General features: G+C 39.9%; 1 protein-coding gene across 11 annotated transcripts in view; it reads right to left on the bottom strand.

The window, feature by feature from the left end:
- Positions 1–22,807, bottom strand: part of SRCIN1 (SRC kinase signaling inhibitor 1) — a 506,902-nt gene that overhangs the window by 146,303 nt on the left and 337,792 nt on the right. For 7 of the 11 annotated variants that reach the window (XM_063458818.1, XM_063458825.1, XM_063458827.1 and 4 more), the window contains exons 4-5: positions 13,652–13,768; positions 5,652–5,675 (exon numbers count right to left, since the gene is read on the bottom strand). In XM_063458818.1, the coding sequence (XP_063314888.1) occupies positions 5,652–5,675; positions 13,652–13,768 (141 nt within the window). Of the gene's footprint in view, positions 1–5,651; positions 5,676–13,651; positions 13,769–17,678; positions 18,094–22,807 lie in introns of those variants that run through there. The other 4 variants (XM_063458819.1, XM_063458823.1, XM_063458828.1 and 1 more) reach the window with 2 other exon arrangements.

Below are 22,807 nucleotides of genomic sequence, written 5' to 3'. Positions count from 1 at the left end.
CATTATAAGGTCATTGGCACGGGAGATGAGAAAGAGACTGCTTGTTAAATTGGAATTAGAGGCAGTCCACAATTTACCCAGCTGCACAGAGAGCTTGTGAGGAGAGTAAGTGACTGCAGACCTGCATTTAAATTGTCCTCAAAGTAGGGTGTCAGTTACAAAAAGGAGTACACAGTCTCGCTACTCCCTCTAATCTTGCCAACAGTTAACACTTGTTAGTTATGCTCTGTGTTTGCCAGGATAACAAAAAAAAAAAAAAGCATTTTAAACTAACCCTCTGACATACAGAGGAGGACGCAAATCATTGTATATATTGCTGGCACTCACAGAAGAAAACTCTTATTAATCACTTAAAGACCACATGATGGTCTATGCAGTGTAGGGCTTTAAAAGCCTTGCATAGACCGTCATCCAGCAAGATACCACCAAGGTTTAAATCTCTGTTGCTACCAAGGACTCCCAAGTATCTTGATACCTTGGGATCCTCTTGGTCAACTGGGGCTATGATTAGTGGCCCCAAACTGACAGGAGAGAAATGAGCAAAACGCAAAATGAGCTCTGCTCACAGTCCTTTCAATACCACAGTAGCATGATTGCGGTAAATGTAAAAGTTGTCAATGTCCACCCAGCTTGCCATTGTCCACCCCCAGTGTCAGGGGTTTATCTATGCATTTGCTAGCACAGTGTAATGCTTACTGTGACACTGTCACAGTAGGGATTACTTTGTCTCTGTACTTCTCCTCCACCTGACTTTCTTAGGCCAAGGGGACACATCCTATGTGTAAACTGTCTAACAGCCATCACCAGTGACAGTTGCAGGGCATTGGTTATGTGGTCGATGGAGGATCTAGTGGTCTTGCGGAATCCCCATAGACCTCAATGATGTACTCTCGAACATGTGCATTGCGCCCTCAAGTCCTCTGGTTATGCATCTTTTGCAGTGAGTTCTGCCCGGGCCAGAAAATTGTGATGCTTTCCTAACTTTAATGGAACTGCTGAGTTTAAAGGAACACTTCAAGGACCAGAACCACTATAGCACACTGCAGTGGGTACAGAGCCATGAGTGCAATAGCATGCCCCCCAATGAAAGTACTATAGTTGATTGCCAACGGTTTGACAACTTATCTGGATCCCTCCCTAAAGTGCCATTAAAAGATGGAAGGGCCTGCATTAATTCTCCTGAGCCAAGGGCAGCTGTGCAGGGCCAGTTCTTGGGCTAAATCTGCCAGCTGATTGCTCTCAGTCAAAGAGATCCGTCTTGTATTTACGGTCTTAGCTCAATGCACAGAGCTTCTGGCTCCCATGGAGGTGGTGACTGGTAGACTTCAGGGCACTCCTGGCACCATAACCACTACAGAGTAAAATGTTATGATGCTTGGGAGTGTTTCTGTAACAGGCAACTTTCAGTTAAAAACGGACAGAAGAAACAGTCTTCTGTCAGAAGACTACAAAATCACGTGAACCCTTTTTGTGCAGTATTTCAAAATGGTACAATGAAGTATACATCTTCCCCATGACATATTTTATAGATTTATATAGGGTTATAGATGCATTTCAACAATGTTATAGATGCTGTAATTTTGAGGGATATCCTTACATCTAACCTAAACTAAATTGATTCTTTGAGTGCCCCTTTAAAATGTTCTTTAGGAGTGAAAGTTCTCTACATTTTCATAAGGTCAGAACCTGAAACTGCCAGATAAGAGTGTTTCGCAAGAATCCAGCTACTGAATAATCCCCAGAGCAGCTTGACTTCTTAGGCAATGTTTACAATATTTTGAGGTTTGCAAGCCGACTCTTGACCACAGTAACCACGTAACCAAGGGTTCCAAATGCATAAAATCTCTACTGCCATACCTGCCCGCTCCCAAACAAACATCACATGACCTTTAATTAGCTTTAGTATCCAGCATGGAAAGCTGGAACATTACAGATTCACAGGTACAAACACGTACACTACAATCAGCAGTCTCACAAGGGTTCTTACAACCAGATTTATAGTAGAATGTAGTGTTAAAAAGAGGTTTATTTATGGCAGCACTTCGTGATAACCAACACACAGGGAAAATTAATAAAATATATATTTTTCCCCCACTTCATCTATGCATTTGCTAGCACAGTGTAATGCTTACTAGCTTTCCCAGCACATACATAACATCCAGCCCCTCAAAGGAGAAGTATTTTAGATTATCATGGCATTTGACTTAATAAAGATTTAACATTTTAGAGAAAACCAGTTATTTAAATTAATTTAGGATTGCGATTTACATTTTTGGCTAGAATATTTTAGGAAGAGTTACGCGGCTTCAGTAAAAAAGACATTGCATTCTAAATACATTTGAATTGTAAATGGACAAGAACTTACATGGAACTTTTGATATAAAAATCCTCACACATGGACAATATCATTCTGTGTCAGCAACTGTCCATCAAAAACATGTAAATAATCTTATTTTGTATCTCATTGTGATACATTCACTTAATTTATGCCATTAAAGGGATGCTCCTCTGCCCATAATAAATAAATACATTTTAAAATTCACTATTTAATCGTTATATACTCCCAATGAAAACATGCATGCATTTAATTAGCATTTTTTTAATTGGGGTATATCCAATTACAGCTTGCAAAAGTTGCAGATCTCCTTTCTGAAGCCTTTGCAATAACTCCTCTTCTAACCGAGCTAGAGCTGCAACTACTAATCGATAAATACAATAGTAAATCGTGAAAATTGTTGTCAATGAGTCTCATTATAGATTTGTTGTTGCAGTTCTACAAACCCCTCTCGTGGCTGATTAACCTATTCCAGTGATGCATTAAATAAAATCTATACCATGTGGCCAAATCAAGGCCTGTCTAACACTACCCCCTCACCTCCCTCTTCACATTCTCCCTTAGGTTTTCAGAGCCTGCCTTTGGTGATGTGTGAGTCCTTGTTTGTCCGCAAGATGGCAGCTCACGGAGATGGCAGTTCTTCTACTCCTGCTTTTTATTCTGAGATGAGGTCTCTGATGTGCATGAATTTAACATGAATTGGGTGCAGGATTTGTTGGTGTGTATTGGCTTAAATGGTGAAAGTATGTAGACCTCATTTTGTGATCTGCAGTAGGGCTCATGCTGATGAACAGTGACACAGACTGTGAAAGGACAGTCTTACTTTGCTACCATAATTCTTGGCCATACGTTCACCAGCTGGAGTGCATATGAATTCTCCATACTGTAGAGTAGCACTTTTCATGTGCAGCCAATCAAACTTGATGTGCATCCAGGGAAATCTGATGGATACGGCATTACTAGGTTTATTCTATGTTACTAATAATACATAGCTAGACAAAGCAACATGGAAAATATTGGTAACATTTTAGGGTTCATGCAGCTTTAGTTTAGGTCATCGTGTACTCAGGATCACAGAATCATATGCATCCATCCCAATTAAAAAAAAGATAAAAAGTCTAATCTTAAAAATATATATATTTTTTAAACCTTGCATGTGAAACTATACAGGTTAAAACAGAACGGTTTGGATCATAGAAGATTAAATGAACTTTTCGTGGTTCACACGAGTTTATCTTTATACTGAGTGAACAGTGTTTTGTATCTCCATTCATTTGTTCATGCACCCTTTTTCCCAACACACGCTTGTTAGGCTGGAGAGTTGTGTGGACCACTCACCTGTGGGCTTGCCTGCATCCAGCACAGGAACAGTGTGACAGAACTTTGGTAGTGTGGGCTGGTTGTTCAGCCAATTAAGCTCAGTGCCGTCCAAGGGACCAGCCCGTCCACTAGTAAAGCAGGGAGCCAAAGTGAGGCAAAATTCAAATAGCAATTACTGTGAGGGACTCCTTTCTGCCTATCATACACTGTCAGGACAGGTAAGTAATGCTGAAATGTCGGAAGTGCAACTGCCCAAGGCCTGCAAGCTTAAAGGGACCCTATAGTGCCAGGAAAACAAACCCCCAGCGCTGGGTCAGGCTCCGCCCATGCTCAGTGCGTATTAGACCTCTCCATATTATTCAATGCTTTCCTATGGGGAAAATCTGAAGTGAGGACGTCCAGCGTCAGATAACGGACAAAAAGTCTGTTTGGATTCCGGAAGCCCTCTAGTGGCTGTCTACCAGACAGAGGGCAGACTTAGAACTGCAATGTAAACATTGTAGTTCTCTGTAACAGCAATTTTTACAATGCAGCACTAAGTGCAATAGGTGCACAGCACCCAGACTACTTCAATGAGCTGAAGTGGTCTGGGTGCCTACAGTGTCCCTTTAAGGGGCCCCATCAGGTTTCCCTAATACCAAGAATGTAAACCCTAACCCCAAATCCTGTGTCTACCCCTTGAATTGCGTATTTCCCTTACCTGCCACTGCTCGGTGTCCATATCAAAGTGTATATCTTCTCAATATACCTTCTATGTATCTCATCCAAATCCCTCACATGCTCACATGCGGTATCACTAAATATATTTTATCCTATTTAATTGAAAAACAGTAAAAAACAAAACAATTGGCCAATTATGAAAATAATCGTTAGTTGCAACCCTAAACCCAGCCTGGACATTCTGTGACTGTCCAATTACAGACTTGCAGCTCAAAGAGAGGTCTTTGCAAGGTAGGTACGAGCTATTGCGTCTCTTGAGTTTAGCACCACAGAGCTAAGCAAACCAGTAAGTTACATAGTTACATTGGCTGAAAATAGACATGTTTCCATCAAGTTCAGCCTTCCTCATATTTGTTTTTTGCTGTTGATCCAAAAGTAACAGGACAAGTTATGATTGAACACCCACTCTCAACTCCAGGGGTCTGGAGTGTCCATTAAACATTAATCACATCACTCATTATCCCTATTCAATACAGGCTTCATTTACTGATGGAAGAGCGTTGGTTACTAAGAAACACATTGCAGCCAGATGTTAGAAACCTCTCAAACTTTCTGTTTATAAAGCAGGCCAATGATTTCCTCTATCTTTAAAAAAAAAAAAAAAAAAACACCTTTGGCTTCAGCTCAAATACAACCCAGTTGTACATAGGGCAGGTTTAACAGCTTCCCAAATTGTTCTATGGGGATTTAGTCCAGGTAATCAAGTTTGAGCTTCACCATGGTGGCCTATACAGCTGAAATGAACTGATTAGTGCACCGGTCAATGCACATTGTACTGGATAGGATGGCAGAGTATTATAACATGCATATCCTCAAACTCAAGGTTTAGTGAATCAACAGTAATGAACAGTAACTTCAGGGATTGCAATCAAATTGATGAGATTCTGCAACTTCAGCAGCCAATGAATGCGATGTTTTATATTAACTTTCTGAGAGCCAAGAGATACATTGGACTCCATATAGTTAAACTGCTGATATAGTCCACTACAGGACAGAAGAAATGTTAGCAAGTACTATGGTTCCCAATAATGAAGCCAATGATAATAATTGCTTTACTGTTAACTGCGATTTTGCCAGCGCGGTTTTAATTTTAGTACAACGACTATGGAATAAACAAAAAAGATTTTCAGAAAACAAAAAAAAATCCACTGACTGGGTGAATATGGCACACTAGCTTTAAATAAACCTCACAATGTGTCCACATACAGGCAGGATACACAGAAGACGTACACTGTGATAGAAGCACATGCAACACAGAGAGGAAGAATATACTGACCTTAAAGCTCCAGTAGTTTGGTTGCTAACAAAAGTAACAAAAAAAAAAAAAAAAAAAAAAAAAAAAGACCATTAAGATTTGAGTTGATTTATTGGGTAAAACAATAAATAAAAATTAAATATTAAAAAAAAATTAAGGTTCCTACATCAAGTAACATCTCCACTCGCACACAACAGAGTAGATTAAATATCATAATAACTTTATACAACTGTATATTCCTATTTGTTTTCCACTACACTGGATAAATTAAGCAACAAAATCATACACATACAGCACTACTGTAAACCTTGAACACTGCCTCCCATTACACCCATAACATAACATCAATGCCTAGGTACACAACTTTTAAATGCACTCTAAAATTGGTCACCTAAACCATAATTGTTAAGGAGCCTTCCGCTACACTTCAATAATATTCCATTAGATGTAAACTCTTATCACACCACCAGGTTACACAGTGGGACTAAACATGCCTTGCTATCACATCAACCTCCCAGTTACATTTCCAGAATTTTATCTTCTTGGGATAGTGTATCCTGCTACACCATTTAAAGCAAATGACCACTAGAGATCAGGATCAGAGCAGCATGTCCGATTATACCACCACACAACTGGAGTGCAAACTATTCTGCATATCTTTACATAGTGCCCCTGTCCAGTGCTCTTTATATACATTAGAAACCAGTGAAATCAAACTGAATTAACAATGGCAAATGATGAAAGGATGAGTAGAGCGAAGGGTGATGGATATTATGGTGGATGTGTGGACAATAAAATTAGGAGGGATGATGCTTAGATAGTCTGGTTTCCTACTAAGGAAGAGTTTGGAGTCATGAAGGCGGCTCAATTCTGATGACTAAATTCTTATTAGTGTGTTTTTTTTACGCCTACGGTATATTGTCATTACTAGGTACAGAGACTTAGAATTCTTAAACACTCAAAGCCTGGGATATGCAGTTCCATTTGGGGGGCTTTTAGCCCTGCTCCTGGAGAGGACAGGGTTTGAGTAGGGAGCGTAAGGACAGCAAATCCAGCAGGTGCCAATCACAGCAATCTCTCCCTCATGGCCTGGCACGCACTATGGACTGCACCCACTGGAAGTGAAGACAAAACGCTCACCCACTAGACCGCCAGGTAGTTTGACCCTTAATGCACTGCAAACCTCCCATCCTAGAGAAAGCTATGCAAACCATCCCACATACAGTCAAACATCACACAAATATACACATTAAACAAAGGGAGCATACATTTCATAAAAAAAACACACAATAAACACACACACAAACAAAAAACATACAGACAGCAAACATAAAGCGCAGAGTACACAAAGCTGGAGCATATGTACATTACACACAAACAGCACATATCAAAACATTTTACATTCACCGTGCACTCACACACACAGTCACCGCACACACAATAGGATGGACTCTATTTGAGGCCTCCAGGGATAAGTATGTTTGTCTAAACATTTAAATGATTTAATAGTAACATATTCAATCTTAATATTAATATAGCAGAGGTGGAGAATATTTAGAAATGAGCGTTTGTCTCATTAGGATTTTTTTCTATAATTTTTTTTTAAATTAGTGTTGAGTTTAGTGAATAACCCAATGTCAATGTTCAGGGCTCTAGGATGTGCCCCAATCTGAAACAAATGTGTGATTACATTGGGCTACAACTTTAGACTCTTAGACCAGTAGATCTTTTTTCATATATGTTTCACATATTTGTCTCTAGGTACACATTTTCTTACCACTAACAGATAAGCTTGCACTCTTCCTTTTTGTTTAATGTATATAACATTTTTATTAAAATCATTAAAATTGTGAACATCAAAGAAAAAAGTTACCTGCGCTCACTCCTTAGTCCCTATGTATATTAAGACAAATGGAGGTCATTTAGTTACTCCAATGGCCATTGGAGGAAATGCCCGCCTGTCTAAATATACATAGGGATTAAGGAGAGAGCACAGGTAACTTTTTTCCCTTTGGTTTTTACTATATATTGGGGCTGATGTGTACTGTGGTCGTTGCTGCCGCCCAGAAGTGATGGGAGTGAGTGCAGGAATTATCTTTTTGTATTAAAATTGTGAACATGCCTATTTTTTCTAGTAATATTATTCATTATCGTTATTTTTTTTTCTATTTAATCAATGGTAAAATGCATGGACGGGAACAAAATATCTGAGTGATACAGGAATATAAAGTGGCAAAAAGATGGATGCACAAGAGAAATGGTGGTGGTGGGGGGCACCAATATATAATTGTGCATGCTCACAAATCTGGCCCAATGAGTGGAGAGGAATATGTTGATAGTCCATTGTATAAAAATAAAAATGAAAGTGATAGACTGGAAGTTGGGTAAAAATTCAGTATTGAATAAAAGGTCGGGGAGTTTGTTGCAAATATGGAAGTGGGGCATCAGGATGTTCAGGGTTGGCAATTGTATAATAAGAAAAAAAGAAAGAAAAAGAAAAGAAAAAAAGGTTCTGATTTCTAAAACATGGATCTAGGTGTTTTTTTTTTTTTTATGGGACAGGATTGAGGACAGATGATGTAGTTGGCTAGAATGATAGTACAGGCAGTTTATCCGGGAGATGTTCAGATGCATTCTTGCTGGCCACTTTACAGATTTTATAGACAACAATGTAATCCATATTCTACATACAGTTCCTATTGTTCTGACTACATTCTTCAGATGAAATGCAGATACGTTCTCAGAGCTTATAGCATAACCCCACTTCATAACATCTACTTTGTGTTACTTTATGGTGACATTAAGGATGTCTATAAATGGATAACTAGCTTGTTTTTTGCTGGACTCAAAAGAATTAAACAAACTGAATTTGTTTGCATCAAAAAGAATGGTAAACCAGAGACATCACAGCACAGAGTGAAGCAAGAAGAAGTTTTATTAAACCATAAGGACTAAAAAAAAAAAAAAAAACATACAGCGTTCAGTCCACACAGCCTTAATCATAAATTACTGAAATGTTGTATGTTTTTGGTTTGTCCTTATAGTTTAATAACCCTTCTGGCTTCACTGACACGGATGCCTGTGTGTAACTATTATGTTTCTTTCAAACTCTCCCCTAGTCTTGCATCTTTTAAGAAGTGCCTTAAAACCCATCTCTTTAGGAAAGCTTATGGCCTCCAAGACTAACCCCTACCTCACATACCTGCCTCTTGCCCACCTTATTTGATTGCAAATTCCTGTCCTAATGTGTTTTACACCCCACCTCCTATAGAATGTAAGCTCGATTGAGCAGGGTCCTCTTCAACCTATTGTTCCCGTAAGTTTATTTGTAATTGTCCTAGTTCATAGTTAAATCCCCTCTCATAATATTGTAAAGCGCTACGGAATCTGTTGGCGCTATATAAATGGCAATAATAATAATAATAATAATAATAATAATAATGCAAGTCTCTACAACAGAGCTCTAGTGTACTGCGTGCAACATGTCTCTCCCTGAACATGCTGGCATGGTATTTATAAGGTAAACTTTTTTAAGATACGTTTTTGTTTTAGAAGTGTTGTATAAATAATGCATTAGCAATAGTACTGCTAACTATTATAAAACTCAAATGTTTTACACAGCTAAACATATGAGTACACTCTGTGGCCATTAGTCATTATAGTCCAATATTCAAACAATGATGAATTATTATTAAGAAGCCTGACGGGTGCCAAGAAAACATTACTTCACCATTACAACAAACACTAGCTATCTCTACTGTTTGACAAAGCAGGAAGGATCGTGGATTTTTTGCGTGAAAGACATCATTTCATCCATCAGCACGAAGCAGAAATTCAGCCGCCTGCTGAGGTTGTAGACTCTTATTTCTGCTGTTATCTGATAGGACTGGGTTTTCTTTTGTGCTTGCCCCTTTAACGAGTATAGTTTAATGGTACATTGTAAACAGTTATTATTAACAGTTCATTTTTTATTTACAGAGGGGTGGGACAAAAAGGTAGGCGCTAGGACAATGTAACATCCACAGACTAAGGAGAATGGCAGTGCTGGAATGAGGTGCAGAAGATAAGTAAAAATGTAACAGATAAAGAAAAGATTGGCTTCCAAAAAGATTGGCATAGTAAGTCAACTTTTCTCCAAGTTAGATGCACATGCTTTTGTGACCGTAACACCAATGTTAAAGTCACGCATAAACTGTTCATCTGCCATATCCAGGTACAGATAATGGCTTGCTGAGTGCAGGCACAAACACACTGCTTTTCTAAAACATGCAAACGGCTCATCTGCTATATCCATACACATAAAAATCTTGTTTATGCTATGTACAAAACACCACTGGCCAGCTACATGCGCACACAAACCTCTCACCTGCCTATGCGAACATAAACATCTTAGTCAATCAACACACAAGCTGTTTGCCCGCTACATACAGAACAATTTCTATGGAACTGACGCATTTGGTCATCTACTGGTGTCATATACAAATCAGTGGGGGGGGACGTGATTGAACACTGCTTTAACCTGAAGTGAATGGGTAATAAATACATTGTTAAACCCAGATCTGCACAGCAGTCAAGCCATAAAACTTTATTTTCCCACAGAAATCTGAAATTTGCAGTGATGTTACTACCGTAAGGGATTCTGGGTGGGCATATGCAAATTAGTTCAACAAAGAATCACCTTTTTGTCTCATTATTCCATTTTAAACATGGAACATGTGTTTGCTGTATACAACAGCTTTGGAACACAACTCAGGAAGAGAAGCAAAGCCAGTGAACCTCTCATGGACAGCTGTTTCGTTGTTAATGCAACTCATACACACATATGCACACTAACCTCAATAGTTTGTATACACATATCTATCTATGATTAACATACACCAACATTCTTTGTAGACCAAGGATCAACAAAATTTGAATACACATATCATATTGCATCATACACATTCAAAAGGTTAAACCAACCTTATTAAACTGGCATACCAACAAGGTTGCTGTAGCTCTAGATTAAACCGTTGTGTAAGGATTTGACTTTTTGTAAAGGGTTCTTGGCCTCTATGCATTCAGTTAGCTACCATTTAACAAACCAAAATGTCTCAGATGTAGTCAGGGGTTGTCTGGAAAATGTTTAATTTATCATACTGATCTGTCTTGAAGACTGTTTATCTTGTGCCTGCAGCTGGGAGCTGGTTTTCCAGAATCCTTTCTATATCTCCTACTTGTTGATTTCTTTATGAAAACACATTATTGAAGTGACAGGAGAGGAGTTATTCTCTCTATTAAAGAAATAGTGATGATAAAATACAGGTCATTCTTCACTAAGTGAGCATTCTGTTATTTTAAGTACTATACATTGGTCTGCCTATATGTAGAATGGCTGGGCCCAATGCCTGATGTGGTCGTAATAGCTAACTCCTATACATCAGCCATCGCTAACTTAACTTTAACAGAAATACTCATCACTATGAAAGAATAACAAAGTGGGCCTAGGCTGGTATTTTTAGCTGTGCAGTACACACAAATTAATTCTGCCCATAGCAGCATTTAGCATAAAGGCATCCCTCTTTAAATTCTGCACAACATAGTGCGGGAGTGGTAAGGGAATGGCAACTACCAATTACAGAGACAATTACATTTTTTCCCAACCTCCCCAGTAAGGAAATCTTTTCTTATTAGCCTATTAAAAACCATTCTCCATAGAGAATCGATAAAAGCTAAATATTGTGGACCTTAATGCCTTTGATGATATGTGTCTATGCCAACATAAACCTTTATCGCCCTGTTATGCACTATTAGCGGACCTCTCTAGTACACAAAAATTCAAGTACATGTCACAATGGGAGAGGGAACTGAACATACAATTTTCTCTTGAACAGTGTGTCCTAGCAGTCTCTCAAATAAAGGGTACTACTCAGTACCAAAATCCTACTGAAACTCAAAGAAAATTACTCATGAGGTTGTATTTAAGACCCACCCCAACAAATAGCACATATATAACCAAATGTGTCTTCTATTTGATGGAGATGCAAACAAAAGGTCCTTATGCCACATCATTTGGTTTTGTTCAAAGTTGGGCTCATAATGCTCCCATATCCAGGATTTAATAATCACCTTTTCTGCTTAAACTGGAAATATATATTCTTGCCATGCTACCAGGTTATATTCAGAAGTCGGATAATTATAATTATGCATATTCTGGAAGCGGCCAGATGTACCACAGTGGGGGCTTGTAAACCCCCAAAAGCCCCAAATGGAACGGAGGTATTGAAAAGGCTGAGTACTATTAGGCTTTATGAAAAAAAATGATACATAGGATAGAGGGGACTCGTCAAAGGTTTGCTAGGTTCTGGTCCAGATGACACAAACTCAGATAACAATCTTGTAATAATGTTGTACCTAACTGTTTCTGGATTGCATATGTATAATTGCACTGTATGCTTGTTCATTGAGATGTTAATATGTGGAATTATATAAAAAATTCTATCAAAATTTGAAACAGGATTTATAGTATCTCTAACAAAATCAAAACCATTTTAAAATTGTACATGCTTTGTGAAGTAATACAGAGCACATGCAGTGATCACACAATTCTGAATTACATACAAACATGTGTGACATCATAAATGCTGTATTAAACCACTAAGCAAAGCAATGAGAAAGACCAGGAAGCGACAGGTAAAGGTGAGAGATGGCTGGTTAACAGGTATGAGGTTCTGATTTCATCTGTATACTTTGGTTATATATAATGCATTAAAAAATAATCATTTAAATAATAATCTCAGACTTTTCAACATAAATATATATATATATATTTTTTTTATACATTATAATTTTTTTTAAATGAGAACAATATATATATATATATATATATATATATATATTTAAAGCAAAGCTTATTGATATTCTCATATATATATTGAAACTGTGATCATTGCATGGTAGTTAAGAATTCTGTTTCTTAACAACCCATTTTCCTAAGCATTCCCTATGAATTACAGAGCTCTGCTGTGTAAAACAGGTAATGTGGAGTTTAAAATGGCTCCCTCAGCATGCAGAAAAAAAAAATCTGATGGTATTTCAATATGTCTTGTTTGTTAAGGTAAATCTTTGCTGTGATATGAATGACCACTTTTACAGTTTGCAATGTATCATGGCAGAACGTTTTAATCCTCATCAAGCCCAGAATAAAATCTCCCATCTGAGAGCTCTGTGAACACAGACCTTTAGCACAGTCCCAAAGAGACTCATCCAACTTGCCCTTTTCATGTGTTCTTGCGTCACATCCCTGCGTTAGCCTTTAGAATGATTTCTTTTCATTCCCATGGTATATTTTCTCTATTTGAGAAAAATGTGTTGCTAAAATGACCATTTGTGTGCTGTGCCATGCAGTGTGGCACTGGTTAAAATCATGTACTAAATGTGCAGAAAAGCTGAGTTAGTAGTAGCAAGATCTAAAACTGGGCAATCTGAGTGTCTCTTGGGTTTCAACAGTTATTGCAGGCAGAATACAGAATGTTACAGCAGCCTTCTATACAGTGAAAAGAGAGTGCAGCAAATACTGCTTCCCCCATTCTGATAAATACCACCATTGCTATTTCTATTATATGTGGAGATATAGGGATGGTATTTGTGAAAATGCATGCTCATAAAAAGTCCACTTGTATGGTATCAAATACATTTTCCTACAATTCATCAATTTCAATAATGATTAGTAACTCTGCTCCAAGTCTTGCTCACGGACTCACATTTGCTACTTTAGCTGCGATGGACTATAACATTCTTCCCAAAAAGTATATTAGCTGAGCATCATCAGACTTACAATCCAAAGGAGCTAGCTACAGTCCTAATGTTTATTAGTCCCTGATCGGAATGCCATATTATAACATGCTGACATCATATTATGTTAAAATGCTATTGCCTTCATTGTTGTTGACAAAGCCATTCTGAAACTCAGCGTAACAAATGATCTCATTTAACACACAACCTGCCCAAGAGTGGGAGGAGGGAGAGAAATGGGGGCTTACCGATGATGGGTTATCTAGGCACACAGGAACTGAATTATCCTGTGTCTCTCTATACATCAGTGTATCCGAGTTGCAAGAAGTCCCTGAAAGCAGGAGTGGTGAGGAGCCTTGAAACAACTGAGGAGAAAAGGGAGACAGGGTAAGGAAAAAAGAAAACATTGCACGTGCTGAACATTCATAAAATTAAATCCCATGATGATCAGTTTCATTATTTACAATAGGACAGAGTGGATAATTAAAAATTGCCTGGTTAAGTGTTAAGGGTAACTTCTGGAGGCGTGCTAAGGTTAGGGTTGGTTACAATTTATTGACAACGCATATGTATCACAGTTTTTCTTTCTTTTTCACTTTTAAAATTAGGGTCAAATAGAAAAACACCAATTACACATATAGTACTGATCAGGCAGGACATAATAACATAGCAATCTAGATTAAGAGAAAAAAAAAAGACTGCCATCAAGTTTGTCAAATTTTAAGCAAGTAAGAAAAGCAAAATTGGACAATAGATATCACAAAAACAAACAAACAATCTAATAGCCTCACAAATCAAGCCCCATCGTAAGACGCAAGTATCGGACATTCAGAGTATATATGCAGGCAGCTAGGTATATACGGTTTCTTTACATTCCTCAGTTTGAGCAAGCATTTGCACCAACAACTTATTTTAAATTGAAAGATCCTGAATTGGTGAAGCTTTTTTGATACAAATATTTTGGTTGTAACCATCTCTATATGACTGTATATGGCAATATTTCCGATGTAAAGTGGTTTTGTCCCTTTCCAGGATTTGCGTTTAAATTAATCCTTTTAGTTCCTCTATTTCTCCTTGTTTTTCTTATTATTTTGTTAAGTTTCCTTTAGTTTTTTTAATTATACAAAAGAAAGAGTAGGGACTTCTTTTTCTCATGGGGTATATTATCTTTGGCAAATTTAGGAATGAGGTGGAGCTTATGCAATTTCCATTTCAGTTGCTAAGCTGATTTATTCACAAACCATCAGTCAAAGGATCCCACAGAAAGACAAACTGCAAGTGTGATGGTCATGGGAAAACAAAATGGAGGCACAAGGAAGAAAAATAACCCAGACTGATCCCGCCCACCGGCCGAGGAGACCTAATGTGCATGCACGGCGCATTAGCGCTCCCCATAGGAAAGCATTGAAAAAGATTTTCAATGCTTTCCTATGGGGAACTGAGCGACGCTGGAGGTCCTCACACAGCGTGAGTCAGGAAGTGCCCTCTAGTGGCTGTCTAGTAGACAGCCACTAGAGGAGGAGTTAACCCTGCAAGGTAATTATTGCAGTTTATAAAAAACTGCAATAATTACACTTGCAGGGTTAAGAGTAGTGGGAGTTGGCACCCAGACCACTCCAATGGGCAGAAGTGGTCTGGGTGCCTGGAGTGTCCCTTTAACCCCTTGAGGACCAAACTTCTGGAATAAAAGGAAATCATGACATGTCACACATGTCATGTGTCCTTAAGGGGTTAAAGGACCCCTATAGTTCCATGAAAACAAACTGGTTTTCCTGACACTATATAATCCTTAGGTCCCCCCCCCACACTCAGGGCCTCCCTCCCGTTGGGCTGAAGGCATTAAAACCCCTTCAGCCACTTACCCTTATCCAGCGCCGGGCTCCCTCTGCGCTGGTGACCTCTCCTCCCCCTCCGGCGTCAGCACCCGAGTGGAGCCGAATGCGTAAGCGCGCCAAAGCCACGGGCACATTAAAAACGCCCATAGGAAAGCTTTCCTATGAACGTTCTGCGTGCTCAATGTGATTTTCACATTGAGCGTCGGGGAAGTGCCTCTAGCGGCTGTCAGGAAGACGCTGGGTTAACCCTGCACAGTAAACAAAGCAGTTTCTCTGAAACTGCTATGTTTACAACTGCTGGGTTAAAACATGGGGGACCTGGCACCCAGATCACTTAATTGAGCTGAAGTGATCTGGGTGACTATAGTGGCCCTTTAAAGTGCTTTACGGGTCTGAAGGGCCTCTTTAAGGCAGATTAATCATTACACTAAATTCTTTGATGTAGGCACCCCCATTACTTCCAGGTAAACATACTGTAACCCGCGCTATATATTGTCACAGTGAGGATGCATTTATTTTTGTTTTCTCTTACTAGATTTTGTATTCTCTGAAGATAAATCTTACTAAGTGTTTTCGTTACATATGCTTGCTACTATCTAAATAACATTATACATTAATAAGCCACTAAATTTACAATAATACAAAACTGAACAAAAATGTCAAGTAATTGCTAGGATATTAATTATCACACTATGCGTGATGCCAACAGCGTCTTTGCTTAGCCTCCTTCCTGCTGGGGGACACACACCACAAATCTTAGTCTCTTGTGTCGAAACGTCAGCTTCACTTTGTCAAAATCTTGCCAGTTCTTCCCACCAGACTGTGTTCCTCCACAGTAAGCATTTGTTTAATCCACAAGAATGTGTGTATGTCCTAACAGCTAATCTAGAGCCAAGCAAGTGATGTAATGATCATTTCAGTACAGGTTACAGAAAACCCTTAGCCTACCATCTGTTGCACACTACAATTCCCATTTTCTTCTGCTGGCCTGTGAAGCATGGTGGGTAATGTAGTCAGTAACAGGTGGTATCCTAGCAGTCATCAATCCCTTATCTACATGGCCGTCTCTTTGGTTATGAGCACAGAGTATCTCTTGCTGAGACTAACTGTGAAATGCACAATGACACATATTGCACTCAGTGTGATACATTCACATTTCAGACAGTACAATGTCAAATGTTCAATACGGCTCAAGTGGCAGGCAGAACAAAGATTCTATAAATTTAGTAAGTATTTTTTGGCTGAATTAATAAATACATCTATGAAGTTGGCATAATCACGGATTGGGAACTAGAATGCAAAATAGATTCCTGACTTGGGTAGAAAGAAAAAAAAGACAGAAGAAGGGTTTGTTTGTTTTTTACATGATACCATGATTGTGCAATTAACTGTGAACATCATATTAAAATAATACTTAGTCTACGGGCGATGTACACTAAAAATTTAGTTCACTGATTGTAAGGTGGTAGGTAGAGGATTTATTCACTTTATCAGCATACAAATACTAACTGCAGCCATCCTTCTGTCAATATAGCAATAAAATAAATTAAATGCAATATAAATCTATAGGAACACACATCCTCTTTGTGAACATTCAAATTGCTTAGTTCATGCATGAATAGATAGAGAGGAAAAAAGACATATAGCATACAACGGTAAAATTGTATTACAGAGATTATTTTATTGCTCAAAGACCATGAAATTACGTGACATACAAGCAAGATCTAGCAGCAACCGCTAGGCATGAGGAGAGCAACATTTTACAGTCAGTCAATTATAAAGATAGAACTCTTATTATCCTCAGCTGAAGATTGACTGGGGGTGACAGGAGTTAAAATCCACCCTCAATTTTACGGGTGCCCATCTGTAGTGCACAAGGATGGCAATGAGATCCAGTGCAGTGAAAGCAGTGATCAGCAGGTGTAATGCAGTGATAGAGATGAAGTAATGCAGCCAGTGTGTAGTGAATACACTATGCATATTTTATCAACAATTTATGCCAGGCTTTGCATACCACCATGGCACATAAAGGGTTAAGTGAAGGGAGGGGAGGGGGGGGGGGGGGGGGCAGTTGCATGGGAGCGTGGCAGTTACCTGTCAAGAACACCATAACTGGAGTGTGAAAGGAAATACAAACAAATGGGATTGTCTCAGGTTGCTGCTCCCAGCAGACAATACTGGCTCTGTTCTTGTTTACACCTGTCTGCAACAACTCTCCATTTACAACCTGCTACATGATAGCACAAAGAGAGACGGGAAGAAGCCGGTGAGGAGTGGATCACAAGGGGATATGTAATGCCTTGGTGCAAGCTGTCACCAAGGTAGTGATGTATCCTACTTATGATCACTAGACAGGACACTGGCTGATAATATAACAGGAGATGGAATGGTGATTGTCCGTGAAGAATGCCAAGCAGACAATTCAAAAATTCCTTCTTACCTATACAGGTACCAGTCTGAGGCTGTCACAGCTAAATCCTGCCCTGACTGCTAATCCATCACAAGATACATGTCCGTGAAGGTTCGATTACCAGCCCAGCATTCCATACTGACGGTGGTTGGGGGAGAGGGGGGGGGGGGCTTGCTGTATCCCCCCTGCCGGGCTCGTGCATGGAACGTTCACCCAGAGATCTGCAGCTGGTTCGGGCACCGTCCGGCTCTAGCATTCCGCCTGCCTCACTCCTGACCTTTGCAATGTGAGTTGCCTGCTCTCTCCTTATAAGGATGTGGTTGCCGTGGAAACCGGACTCCACCTGTCTCCCTGCACTTTGCAGTGTCGTAACATTGTAGCCATAGCCGAGGGAGGGAATGGCAGAGATGCTGCTGGCACAGGCTGATCAATCCATGTTATCCACAGCCACCTCCAGCAAGGAGAGGAATGCAGATTTTAGGGTTTTTTTACAGCAGCCTGAACCATCATCACTGTGAAAGGGGGAGGATAATGTGGGGGATGGGGTGGCTAATGCTGCAGGGAATGACTAGACCCTCATCTCTGCACAAGACAAATCCAGGATGAAATTGGGGGGAGTTGGAATAATCTCCCACCTGCGTGGTGCAGATAAACATAAGAAGCCCCCTCGTCAGCCAAAGAGAACTAGACAGGAGGTATTTATTATCTCTGCTTCTCCTGCTTTTCTCCATTTATCTGACAAACACACCAAGGCTTGGGTAAGCTCCATTCTCTAGAAACCTGAGCCATGCTATTTGCATTTAACCCTACCCGCGCCACCAAGCCTTGCATTTAGAACGGCCAAAACCCAAAACAAACTCTGTCACAATAAATCCTGGATTAAGGGCTTCATGAGCCCCGAGCTTTACTGAGTCTAATTAAATCCATATACAAACTGGAAATTAAACGAACATAAATATACAAATTGGATAATGCAAGCACTCATAAAGGAATCTCCACATACTTATAAACAGGGCATTGCAGGCAAATATTAAGGCATGGCTACACAAACTGGCTGTAACAGACATATATATATATATAAAAAAAACGAACAAAAAAAAACAACGTAATATCAATTGAGCATTGCAGCCACAAAATTATGTTGACTGTTATTTTGCTGTCCTCAGCCCTGCCAAGCCTCACTTAAAAATACCCGTGACACATATGTATGTAGTGAATGCGAAAACAGTTTCAGAAGTCTTTGGTCGTGCAAATGTAGGAATACAATATACATCATTCATACACATATCAGTGTTTGTGTACTTATAAAAAATCTTTCTCACACAATAAAAAAATATACAAACATCTGCACAAACATATATACAGAAGAATAGCAAACATTCTAACATCTAAAGTCACTATAATCACCAAGTCCAATTAACTGAATGAAGTGGTCTGGGTGCAGTGGCCCTGTCCCTTTAACCTCGTATGACATCCACCGGAGGCACGTTATACTAACTAATGCGCCTCTACTCAAATACTGTACAACTAATGGTGCATGTATATGGCTGTTATACTAAACGTAGTAGGGGTGAGATTTTATCTTTTTTTTTTTTTTTTACATATATATATAGAGAGAGAGAGATTTTTTTCCTTTCAAAACTTAGTGAAATGATTAATTTTGAGGTGAGAAGTGTCCTTACATTTTAATTTTTCATATCTTCTTACCCAAACCCCTTTACATTTTTTCCCATCTAAGTACACAAATGTCTTTGCTTCAGTCACAGTTAGATGGATCCACACTTGTACTTGTACTGTGCATGCAATAACAGCTCTGGCCACAATGCATAGATCCAGCCCAGTGCTTACAATTTGCCTGCAATACCACTTGTTGCCTTGCATGATTTACTGTTCTGGTGATCAAACATCTGTGGTAGGTTTCAGGTGTTTCCAATGGCAATCAAGTCCCTATAAATACAAGACTTGTGCATTAATGCTTTTCAGCTACTACAAACAAATGAAATTCCTTTTAATCTACACATCCGGAATTTGAATAAGTAAATCCCGGATAATCGATTCGTTTGGAATTTGGAATTAAAATGCATTTTGTTCGTAGCAGCTGAAAAGCGTGAATGTACAAGTCTACTGATTTATCCATGTGCAATGAGCATAGAGTTTCATTATGCTGGACAGCACCCTCTATTGTGTACACTACTGCTGACTTCCTGGTTCCTGCCTTCGCCTTGTTAATTGGCTTTTACAAATTTAGAGTTCCCTGATCCTAGTTTATATTCTGACCATCCCATTTTCTATGATTTTGAGCTTCATATATTACTGTTTTTGCTGGCATGTTATTTGTCACCAGGTTTCAGTTACTATACTTTAAGAGGTTTCACACCAAAATCCAGTAATACTTTTTTCTTATTCTTTACTACTAGATCCACATAGCCTTTTTCAGCACTATGGTGCCATTTTCCTGCTGTACCTGCTTGCCATTGCTACTGCTTTCTACTATCCAGCATCCTTTGTTCATCCAATTGACTCAATGCTGGTCTCAGTTCCCCATTTGTCCCCAATACCTCATCACTTCTCAGTCTCCTTGTCACTTTTCCCCCCCAACTCTTGTCTGTATATTCACTTGTTCCTTCCCATCACTGCTACATTTTCCCTATTTCTAATGCAGTTACCTCCACCTTTGATCTCCTGTCCTTTGTTTCGTGATTTATAAATTCACCACCACCTGTCCCATGGGTACTCCCACTTCTAAATATATATTTTTTGCTGTCTCCCACTTCCTTCAGATTAGTCCCTTTATGTCTCCCACCAGGGCCATCTTTACCATTCATTGATCCCAGAAGAAAAGATTTTCCACTACCCCTTTTCAGACAAGCATATACATGATTAGCCACACATAAATAACTCACTACATGCAAACTTCTAATTAGCCAAACACGTACAGAATTAGTCATACATATTTAATTAGCCACACACGTACATAACCAGTTACTCACATACTTATATAACCAGTTACTCACATACTTGCATAACTTGCCATTCATACAAAACTAATTATCACCACAATCACACAGATACATAACAGCACACATCCAATAGCAGATATTGCTAAGCACATCACGCCTACTTACCAATATAGATGATCCCCTATGGGCAGAACGTCCCATGCTGCCTTTAGGGTTCTTTCTTCAGTCTCCCAAAGCTGTAGTATCTTCCATGCTACTCACCATCCAGACAGTTGTTTTTATGGGAAGCCCTGCCTATGTCAACATGGCCACACCATATACTAGTCAAACGTTTCCCCTGTACATTTTTCTGAAGCCAAAATGACATTGTACATATGCAAAATTCACACTATAAAAGCATCAACCTCCTCCTCTAAAATCACACTTCTGTGGTTCATGTGACCACTTTGTGCTTTTTACTTGGCTTTTTTGTACTACTCTAGATTTTTCTGATTTTGGCTATGTAGCAGAACTTTGCAGAGATGCTCGCAGAGACTGTAGAACCTTTCTGATAGATATCACCCTCAAGCTCTGAAAGGTAAACCATCTAGAAAATCTTAGTACAAACATCTGGGCATTTGTATTTAACGGGTTTAATCTCTACAGACACCTAAAGGGTTAAGTCTGTGGCTCATAAACCAGTGTGGACTGAAAAGGTTTAATAGTGTGTTGGAGGGGGGCGGAGCCAGCAGCCATACCGAGAGGACGCATCTGCCTCGAGCTTCGAGGGAAACTCGCCCAAAAACCCTGAAAACAGAAGAAAAATCGTGTTTTAAAAGCAAAAATCAGCCACAGGATCGCAAGATAAACATGGGGCGGCGAAATAAAAAAGCTAAGCCGGACAAACCCCCCTATGCGGCTGACATCGGCAGTGGCGTACATACCAGGGTCGCAGGGGTCGCGGCTGCGACCGGGCCCGGCCCACCAGGGGGCCCGGCCGCCCCTGCGACCCGGTATGTACCCACAGGGCCAGCCTCTTCTGCTGGGGGGCCCAGGAGCCGGCCACCTCCGGGCCCCCCGAGGCTGGCCCTGCTGTCACCCGGCTGGCGGGCGCGCGAGGGAGCTCTGTCCCCTGGGTGCTCCCTCTTCAGCTCCCTCGCGCACCGCACTGAAACCGGAGCCGGAAGATGACGTCATCTTCCGGCTCCGGCATCAGTACGCGGCGCGCGAGGGAGCTGAAGAGGGAGCACCCAGGGGACAGAGCTCCCTCGCGCGCCCGCCAGCCGGGTGACCAGCAACACCACTGGACCCTAGGGAATCCCCCAGCTCTCACACAGGTAAGGAGGCTGGGGGGATAAAATTTAAAAAACAGAAAAAACGTGTGTGTGTGTGTTAGTGAGTGTGTTAGTGAGTGTGTTAGTGAGTGTGTTAGTGTTAGTGAGTGTTTTAGTGAGAGTGGTAGTGAGTGAGTGTGTTAGTGAGTGTTAGTGAGTGTGTTAATGTGAGTGTGTTAGTGTTAGTGTGTTAGTGTTAGTGTGTTAGTGTTAGTGAGTGTGTTTGTGTTAGTGAGTGTGTTAATGTGAGTGTGAGTGAGTGTGTTAGTGAGTGTGTTAGTGTTAGTGAGTGTGTTAGTGAGTGTGTTAGTGTTAGTGAGTGTGTTAATGTGAGTGTGTTAGTGAGTGTGTGAGTGTTAGTGAGTGAGTGTGTGTGTTAATGTGAGTGTGTTAGTGTTAGTTTGTGTTAGTGTGTGTGTGTGTTAGTGAGAGAGTGTGTTAGTGAGTGTGTTAGTGAGTGTGTTAGTGAGTGTGTTAGTGTTAATGTGAGTGTGTTAGTGTGAGTGTGTTAGTGGTAGTGTGTTAGTGGTAGTGTGTTAGTGGTAGTGTGTTAGTGGTAGTGTGTTAGTGGTAGTGTGTTAGTGGTAGTGTGTTAGTGAGTGTGTGAGTGATTGTGTTAGTGAGTGTGTTAGTGTGTGTTAGTGAGTGTGTTAGTGTTAGTTTGTGTTAGTGAGTGAGTGTGTTAGTGAGTGAGTGTGTTAGTGAGTGAGTGTGTTAGTGAGTGTGTTAGTGAGTGAGTGTGTTAGTGAGTGAGTGTGTTAGTGAGTGAGTGTGTTAGTGAGTGAGTGTGTTAGTGAGTGAGTGTGTTAGTGAGTGAGTGAGTGTGAGTGAGTGTGAGTGAGTGTGTTAGTGTGAGTGATTGTGTTAGTGAGTGTGTTAGTGTGTG

Source organism: Pelobates fuscus, chromosome 6, assembly GCF_036172605.1.
Source record: "Pelobates fuscus isolate aPelFus1 chromosome 6, aPelFus1.pri, whole genome shotgun sequence".
Classification (NCBI taxonomy): Eukaryota; Metazoa; Chordata; class Amphibia; order Anura; family Pelobatidae; genus Pelobates; species Pelobates fuscus.
This window is presented reverse-complemented; position numbering and strand designations above follow the sequence as displayed.